Source organism: Mastomys coucha, unplaced genomic scaffold, assembly GCF_008632895.1.
Source record: "Mastomys coucha isolate ucsf_1 unplaced genomic scaffold, UCSF_Mcou_1 pScaffold22, whole genome shotgun sequence".
NCBI classification, from domain to species: domain Eukaryota; kingdom Metazoa; phylum Chordata; class Mammalia; order Rodentia; family Muridae; genus Mastomys; species Mastomys coucha.
The window spans coordinates 162,479,271-162,488,491 of record NW_022196905.1 but is presented as its reverse complement, the minus strand read 5'-3'; the positions used below and the strand labels follow the sequence as shown (position 1 = coordinate 162,488,491).

The 9,221-nt window shown below is 41.4% G+C and overlaps 1 protein-coding gene and 1 pseudogene across 1 annotated transcript; both read left to right on the top strand.

Moving 5' to 3' along the window:
- Positions 1-2,810: 2,810 nt before the first annotated feature.
- Positions 2,811-7,126, top strand: Defb1 (defensin beta 1). The gene is made up of 2 exons (XM_031342631.1): positions 2,811-2,915; positions 6,936-7,126. Exons 1-2 carry the CDS (start codon positions 2,855-2,857, stop codon positions 7,064-7,066), a joined length of 192 nt encoding a protein of 63 aa, XP_031198491.1. The 5' UTR covers positions 2,811-2,854; the 3' UTR covers positions 7,067-7,126.
- On the top strand, positions 5,407-5,875 carry LOC116071195 (annotated as a pseudogene).
- Positions 7,127-9,221: the final 2,095 nt, after the last annotated feature.

Genomic DNA, 9,221 nt, shown 5'->3' with positions numbered 1-9,221 from the left:
GGCAATGGCCAACCTGTTTTTATCTCATGGAGACTCTGACTCAGAGTTCCAAAATTTCTTCAACCAGCTCGCTTAGTTCCCACTGGTGGGTCATTACCACGACAGCCCCACACTTCAAAACCCCCACAGCCTTTGTGGTGCACATCTGGCAAACCCACGCTTTGCCACCATACCTTTCTCTCTTGAACCCAGACTAGCTGATGCATGATGGAAAACACAACACACACTTAGTTCAGAAACAGTAACTCAACCGCTGGGCACAGCGACTAAAATTTTAATCTTGTAAACCTTATTAGATCTAAATCCTCCAGTGGTGAATCCTGTTGGATCCGCCATTGAAACCAGGAGACACTCGTAATTACTTCTTCTCCTCAGGCTATCCCTGTGCAAAAAAAGGTCCTAACTCTCCTTGTTCCTCTCTTCCTCCATCCAACCCTGAAGTCCTGCCTTCTCGCCCAGTAATTGGCTCCTTTATTCATTAGGGGATTGGGTCACAAGAAGTCACCTGGGTACGTGACTCACTCCTTGTCCACAACCCCTCCCAGGAGAACTAAATTAGCATCAAAATACAAACAGAACCAGGCCCATCCACAACAGATCTAGCAGTTAACTGGGAGAAGAGGCCCACTGGAGAAGGGATGAAGCCAGAAGTAAACCTTGAAATATGATAACATACACTCTTACTGCCTGTTGTGTGTCTGTGTTACAATGTATGTATGTGTGTTGCATGTTTGAGCACCTATGTTATGTCACAGATCCCAGAGTAGAATAATAACTCTCCTACTCTATTACACTCTGCTCTTCTGCCAGAATCTCTCGCTGAACTTGGAGCTCATTGTTTGCTTGCTTGCTTGTTTATTGTTTGTTAGGGTGAAGCTGCTAGCCAGCAAGTCCCAATAATCCTATTGTTATACAGCCCCACCCTCCCAACAATGGGGTCACAAGCAAGGCAAGTAAGTCCATATTCAGCTTTCAAGTGGGCATTGAAGGTACAATCCCAGGTCCTTGTGCAACAATTATTCTCCCCAACAGAGCCTTTCCCTGGTCCCTTCTGTGTTTCTTGACTGTGGATTCAATGTGATTGCATGCTCCTTCCTCCACACCATCTATGCCATCACAGACTGTGTCTCTTAAACTATAAGCCAAAATACTCCCATCTGTCCCTAAGTTGTCATAGCTACAAGAAGAAAAACACAGCATGTCAGCAAAATACTCATCATATAAGTGTAAGATCAGGACATTTTTTTCAAACATAATAAAACTATAAGTATTTTGTCCTAATACTCTTGGAAATGCCTAGTGAATATTCTTCATCATGTTGTTATACTATTTCAAAAGGAAAGTATACTGTGATAAATGTAGCTAATTAACATTGGGTGGTATGGATTTCTCAATAGAGCTTAACAACATTATCTGCATTCTATCTCTATTAAAAGTTTTCACAGTAAATAGACATCAAAGAAGCAAAGAGCCAGGGTCATTTTACAACTCTGAATATAATCACCAATATGAAACAACAGCAGACTATTATGAGGCCAGTCTGTAAGAAGTTCATCCTACAATGGAAGAAAAGAAGAGCCGGCTAAGACAAACCACACCAGAGGATCAGCCTCGGCCTTACTGAGAGATGCAGGCACTACTGCACTTCCTCTTGTGAGAGACAGAGGACACAGACAGGCTATGAAACACTCTTGCCCACAGATGACATTGAAGCTGGTTGACTTTCCAGAGCTTACTGCTAATCTACAGATAGCAGGAGTGAAAGAGAGCAGGAGATGATTCCTAAGACAATCAGTCCAAGAGAGAGTGGGAGATAGTCTTAAGAAAAACCACCTAGTTTCTCATGCAACCTAAAGTTAAGAGAAAGGTGAAGTATTTTATACTACAAGACAGAAAATAGCCAAAACCAGAGTGTGCCACTTTGGATCCACAGTGAGAAGGTGTCTGGTTCTGTAGTCACTGTGGACATTTACATCCTCCGTGATTTATATCCTCAGTATATCAGAGACCAACAGCATTACAATCTTAGTCACTTTTATATATGGGTGACGTTGGACATTATCGACATCTGGCCACCCCAGCTGGTAAAAAGTACCCTATAAAGGAATCAAAAATAAATATTTTTATATTTGAGTATTTTCATTTTGCTAGTTATTTAACCATCTATGCTAACTGTCTAGTGCTGTACCCAGAGGTTGAAAGTATAGACAGCTGTGTATAGGTGAAATCAGTGAAACCATAAGGACAATGGCTGACAGAGAGACAGGATCCAGGCTCCTGGTTTCCACCCTTCTTTTAGTTGGCTCTGACCACGATTTAGAATGCTACATTCATAGCAAATTCTTGATATACATGGACATTTTTTCATAGTCTGTTTCCCTCTACAAGTTTGTGATATATCCACCATATTTTTTAAATGATGGCAGTTACATCATAAAAATATGAAATTCTGGGGAAGACATCTCTCTCTCATCCATATCCTGCACTGTAAAACAACCGGGGACAAACTGTGGAGTGAAACCAACCAAATGTATAACTATGATAAGTTTAAAACCCTTGGCAATAAACATAGTTTTAAAAAGTTGTCTGAGTTTCCTATGGAGCATTTATGAGTCCTGTTCAGACAAGTGGCACTTAGCATTTTCAGTAGGAAAGCAAAATCTAGGCCCAGGCAACAGAGCAAGAATGCATTGGGATTTAAATTTCCTCAGGATACACACAGTGAGGCTCAGGTATTGGACGGTCACTCTAGATTGCCCCTCCTCCTTCCGGCTCCTCTCAGATGTTACCTACTCCTGCCTCTCTATTGGGCTAGTTCTGGCCTTGTCTTTAATCAGCTCTGTGAGCAGCAATCATGAAGACCTCCTGCTTTCTGCTGCTGATCCTCTCTCTATACTTCTTCCAGATCAACCAAGGTAAGTATCAAGACCTGCTTGCTGAACCCCTGAACAGAACTGAAGACACTGGGTCAAAGAACTGGTGATGAATGAGTTTGGGTCTGAGGAACAATCAGCAGGAGAGCATTCCTAGGGTCAACATCCTGCAGCCAGTGACCATCAGGGGCTTCATACTGGGGCCTAGGGATCAGGGCAATGAGCCTGGCCAGAAGGAAGAGCTAGAAGTAAAGATTTCCCAAGATCTTCAACCTCCTTCTTGTCATGGTCATCTAGAAAATATTCTCTGCAGAAACCATTCTTTCTTACCCCAGGAAGACATAGCTCACCAAGAGGCCAGATTTCTATCAAGAGTCAGGCACCTGCTCCTTTATGGCCTTTCATAGGCCCATTTAACACATGACTGCAATACACTTGCCTAATGGGGAATATGAACTTGATGTTTTAGATTAGGTAAGTTCATAACAGATGATGCATGTCTTGACAGGCTGTGTGTAAGAAGCTGAGACTTAGAATGAAATACAAGGCTCTCATTTTAAATTATTCCTCACAGTATCCCTGTGAATAAAAAGGAGCCATATGCCTATTTCTTGAATAGTCTACTCGAATCACATAACTTATGTTCAATAGGACAAGAGCCCAATCCAGAGGATGAGGAATCAAGTTAACCATCATCACTGCAGACCAAAATCTTGAACTCCTAATGTAACTGAATCACTCCACACAACACCCATAGCTAAATCTTTCTTATGTTTAACACAATTTAGTAAAGGAAATGCCAGAAATTGGTTCTTATGGAGCAGCAGGATGCAGTGCTCAGCCAGGAGTGTGCTTAGATAGAATGAGAATTAAAACAGGGCTGGGAGAATCCATCCTGGCCCGAGCTCTGTCTTTGTTGGTTTTCTGTTCTGTGAAGACAATGGGCACATTTGTCATCTGTTAGATCAGGGAGAAATGGAATGAACTGGGTTCTTGGTCTCTCCTTGGCTCTAAAATATTCCTATTCTATTAAACCTCTTCTGCTTAGCAATTGCCTTGGTTTCTTTTTCTGATATGATATAATATTCTGAAAAAAACAACAAATGAAGAAAGTCTTCATTTGTTCTCCCAGCTCAGTATATGATACACTGTGTCAGGGAAGCCAGGGCAATGGGAACTGAATTAGCTGGTCACACAGTACCCACCTGATAAATACTACTGTCTACTTGACACAATCTAGAATGACATGGGAAGAGAATATCAATTAGGGATTGTCTAGGTTAACTATAGGTGGTTGTCTTTATTGCATTAACTTGAAAAAGAAGACCTGGCCATTAAAAAATGTCACCATTTCCTGGTTTAGGGCCTGAACTGTAAAAGACTGCCGAAAATGAGCTAAGCACTGGCATGCAAGCTCTCTCTATCTCTCTCTTTCTCTCTCTCTCTCTCTCTCTCTCTCTCTCTCTCTCTCTCTCTCTATATATATATATATATATATATATATATATATATATATATATATATACTTATCTACCTATCTATCTATCTATCTATCTCTATCTACCTATCTATCTTGTTCTTGCTCTCTCTCACTTTCTCTTGCTATTACACTCTCATGGTCTTGCTCTCTCACTCTCTTGCTCTCTCATTCTTTTGCACTCTCTCACACTCTCTGTTTTTTGACTGTCTCTCTGACTGTTCTTATCTATTTCTTTGTCTCTCACTGTGTATCTATATCTGTCTGACTGTCTGTCTCTGTCTGTCTCTCTGTCTCTGTTTCTCTCTTCCTCTCCCTCTCCACTTCCCTCTGTCTCTCCTTTTGATTGTGGTTATGACAACTAACTTCTTCAACTTCCTGCCATCTTGATATTTTTGTACTGAGCAATTGTAGCTTGTAATTATGAACTAAGCCCTGTCTCTCATGAGTTGTTTTTGTCAGGATATTTTGTCATAGAAAATAGAAAAGAAACTGCAATAAGCCACAGTCCAAAATCAAAGAACAATGAATGAGTACATTATTCCTCAGTTTCTCCATTTATATGATCCATGATGCCTGCCTGGGAATGATCCCATCCATAGTTAAAATGTGTTATCTCACACTGATTAACCCAATCAAGATAATCTCAACAGACATAACAAAGGCCCTTTTCCCAAGTGACTCTAGACTCTGTCAAGCTGATAATTTAAAACAACAATTAAAATCAATCAAAAATAAAGAGGAGAAACATATAGGTCAATGCATACATTAATGATACCATTAAGAAAAACAAACACAAGTTAGTATGCTGCCACGCAGACTTTGCGTGACAGCGGTATTTGAGGCGAAAACTTCAAGGAAGTCAGTCTCCTGCCCCTGCAGTGTCTCCTGGCACCCCTAACTCAGCAGTAGCCCAGATATGTCCTTGCGAACTCGCGTGCTAGGCGCCCACCAATATATGATTTATTAACAGCTAGCCGAATCCCTTGCACACCTGGCCAGAACTCATCATCCCGCAGAACTAGGGCTTTCCGCTGAAACCTGGTCCATGGCAGTATGCCATGTGGAAGCTGAAGCTGCACTTCCCAGGTGACTCCTCCAGCCAGCCGGGCCCCTCAAATGAGGGCTGCTCCCAGAAGAACACCTGCAGTTCAGCCTCCAGCAGCAGCTGCACCATCTGTAGTTGGCTCACCTGCTGTCGCACCCTGGCAGCCAGGCCTGATGGCCCAGATGGGTTCCACTGTAGCTGGTATGGCTGTGAGCTCTGCATTGAGGCACAACCTGGGTCACGATGGAGGCACACCCTGGGGGCTTCAGCAGAAGTGGCAATGCTGAGCCTGCAAAGCTTGACATCACTTACCAGGAGCCTCAGGGAGCCCAGGTGCAGAACCAGCAGTCTTTTGGACCGTGTTCTCTAGAGATCAAGCAGTTTCTGAAGTGTGCTCAAAACCAGGGTGATGTCAAGCTCTGTGGGGGCTTCAACGAGGTGCTGTGGCAGTGCAGAATTGCAAATGATTTAATCTAGTCAAGAAACCCAAGCTGAAGAGATGTAAAATTGGTTCTGTATAATTGATAGTACAAGTGTGGACCCTTATATTTCTAACAGCTCCATTGCTTTGGAATGGCCATGAAAAAGCTCTAACTATAGATGTTTTCTGAGACTTGTAGTGTTGGTTACTAGGCAAGTGGTTGGCCTCCTAACTGTATTGTGATTGTGAGTTAAAAAAAAAATGGTTTATTCTGAAAAAAAAAACAAACAAAAAAACAGCAATATGCTTTCAAAATTTGATTTCTATTACTCATCCTAGTGCCTCATCTGCAAGTTTCACCAGGGACCATAGAATACATGAAGCATCCTCTTAGAGTCATGCCAGCATCCAGCAACTCCACAAAAGGAAACAAAATGTGGAGATGGTCACCTCAGAAGGGTCTAACTAGGAATGAGCATTGTAGAGGCCAAGGTTAGATTTAGGGCATTGCTCTCTCAACAATCATACACAAGAGAAGACAGAACCCCCCAAATGTAGGGAAAGGCTACGAGACAGAACTCAAGAAGTCAGATTTAGTGTTAGCAAGTGAGTGGATTACGCTGTGGTGCTTCTCTGTGAAAGTTCTGGGGTGGGAAAGCCGAGTGCCACTCCATTTCCTCGCACCACCATAGCACCACTGTCCCACTGAAGAGTTTGTAGTGGTGAGAATTTTCTACAGCTAGAGATCATGGTTCTTCCTTTAATCCTAACATCTAAGAGGATGACTCAAAGCCAGCCTGAACTAAATAATGAATTCCAAGCCAGTGAAGCCTATAGAGTGAGACTCTGTTTCAAAATGAATAGAAAAGAAAGTATTCTCCACTTGTTTTTTTCTAATGTAATAACCAAAACTTATATGGCTATTTAGCTGTGGGACTCTCCCTGATATGTTAGTTCAAGACAGCTCATATTTTATTACATGTCCATAATACAAGTCATAATTTTTTCTTTTGTATGTACTTTGTATAGAACTCTTGTACGTTCATCAATGTGCTAAAGGTGACCACAGCGATAGCCAAGAGACTAAGGTTTTTCTGTTCTTTTCTTTTCTCACAGCTATTGGCCCTGACACAAAAAAATGTGTCCAAAGAAAAGATGCTTGTTACTACTTTGAATGCCCATGGTTGTCTAATTCTGTTGGAACCTGTTATAAAGGAAAAGGCAAGTGTTGCCAAAAACGCTATTAGTATAGCAGAAGTCACATGAACAACGTGTAACCATTGCTTTAATAAAGGAAAACACACTAAGGTGTTGCTTCTTTATATTAAAATGAGTCTCTTATAAATCAATATTGAGTTAAGAAAACTGTAGGGTATTTTAGGGCTCCTGCAGTGAAGAACAAACCAGTCCAAAATCCCTGTCTGGTCAAGTAGAAATATGGCCATGAAATAAGTCAATATGATTCCATTTCACTTTTTCAAGAAATGTACTGAGTACCACTTTACTCCAATTTATCTCAAGTGACAAGAGGACAGAGCAGAGGCATGGAGCCACATCTTCCTAAATTAGTTTACACAGTCAGGGCTTGTTCAGGTCAAACCATCACAAACACCCTGCCACCTCCTTCACGTTCATAGTTTCCAGGCAGTCACAAGGTACCTGCCATCTTTGGATCTAATTACCATGGTTGTATTTAGGTTTTGGAATCCAGTGACCACTATTCCCACCCCAAGTTGGAACCAACAAAAAGACTACTGTAAAACTCTTCAGAGATACTGATAGCTTAATACTTTTAATCCACTAACTTGTTTCTCACATGAATATGAAAGATTTTACACATAACAGGCTTCCAGAGACACTGAGCAGAGAGTAAGAGTAATTCTGTGTGCTAATGTGGAGGGGAAAACAGATACACTTTAATAGTGACTATTTCTTAAATAGTGAGTAAGGTGGGCATTGGATGCCTATCCCAATAGCTACACAAAGAATTTGAGATCTTTCTGCATCACTGAGGTATAGCATTAAAGGTAAAAAATATCCATTAGCTAGAACTACATTATTAAACCTGACCTTGTCCAAATTTGCAGGGAATGGCTACAGTTCCTGACAACCTTAAAATTCATTCTGACACATTATATTTAAATTAGTTTCTATCAATCAGGGAGTGAGAACAATGTTTTAGAGTGAGAACAATGTTTTAGAAGACATCTTCATGAGGAACACTTTGTGATTCATCTTGATGTACTAGTTAGAAGTGAAGACCTCTATGCATACTGAAGTACAGAGGATATGACAAGGTCCTAAGAAAGCCCAGCATAAGCAAGGCCTTTACTAAAAAGTGACCATCACCATTTCCTTAGCCAAAGAAAGAGATTTCCTCAGAAGCATTCAGAGGTTGATTCTAGGGGCTCTCACAGGTTTGAAGTGTCCAGCTTCACAAAGATCTATGTGAAGGCAGGATTCTAAAGGTAAAAAAAAAAAAGTGTGAGAAGTTTTTCTAAACTTATCCAGGACCTTCATAATTTAGATACAGAACAGCTCTACTTACCTCAAGTCTAGCGTTAGGATCTAATTGTTAACTCATTAATACCCTCATTGAAAGCATAGACATACTATGATACAAAAGTTCAATGCAGACTTTAGCCCAGCCACTCACAGAATGAAATCCTAGGTTTCCATTTCAGCCCCATAGCTCATATTATCAATAAATAACTGATTGAAAATTTCAATGTGAAAACACAGACTACAGAACAAGAAACAAATATGGTGCAAAATCTCTACAACACTGCTCAGGAAGACATTTCTATAGCTATAACCCAAGAAGGATACACATTTATAGAAAAATAAGCAAATGAGAATAAATCAAACTAAAAACATTTTTGTCACAAGAAAGAAGGAAACAAAGCAAAAAGAATGTGATGAACTACTCAAAATGTAAGCAGGGTCTTTTCCTTTCCCTTCTCCACCTGAGCCCAGGCTGATTTGCTTGTCTATACCTCGCTCTCAAGTCTGCAGATCTCCCAGGAGACCTGATGCAGCCAGGGTAGCAGGTAAGACATCCACCAAAATAACCGCAGCAGCTGGGATCCCCAAGGAGTTCAGTGGATGTGGAACCCCCGCCCCTCTGCAAGAACACCATTTCCCTTTTGCTCTGTACCTACACCTGGGCAGATCTGCTTGTGTGCCCCATTCTCTCAACACCAAAACTCCCAGGAGATCTGCTGCAGACAGGGCCACAGAGTTCCCAGGAGATCTGCTGCAACCCAGGGACACAGGGGGCAAACTTCAGACAGAGACACCCAGGTCAGCTAATCCCAGAGATAACCAGATGGCAAGAGGTAAGCACAAGACCATAACTAACAGAAACCAACATACTTTCACACCATCAGCATCCAGCTCTCA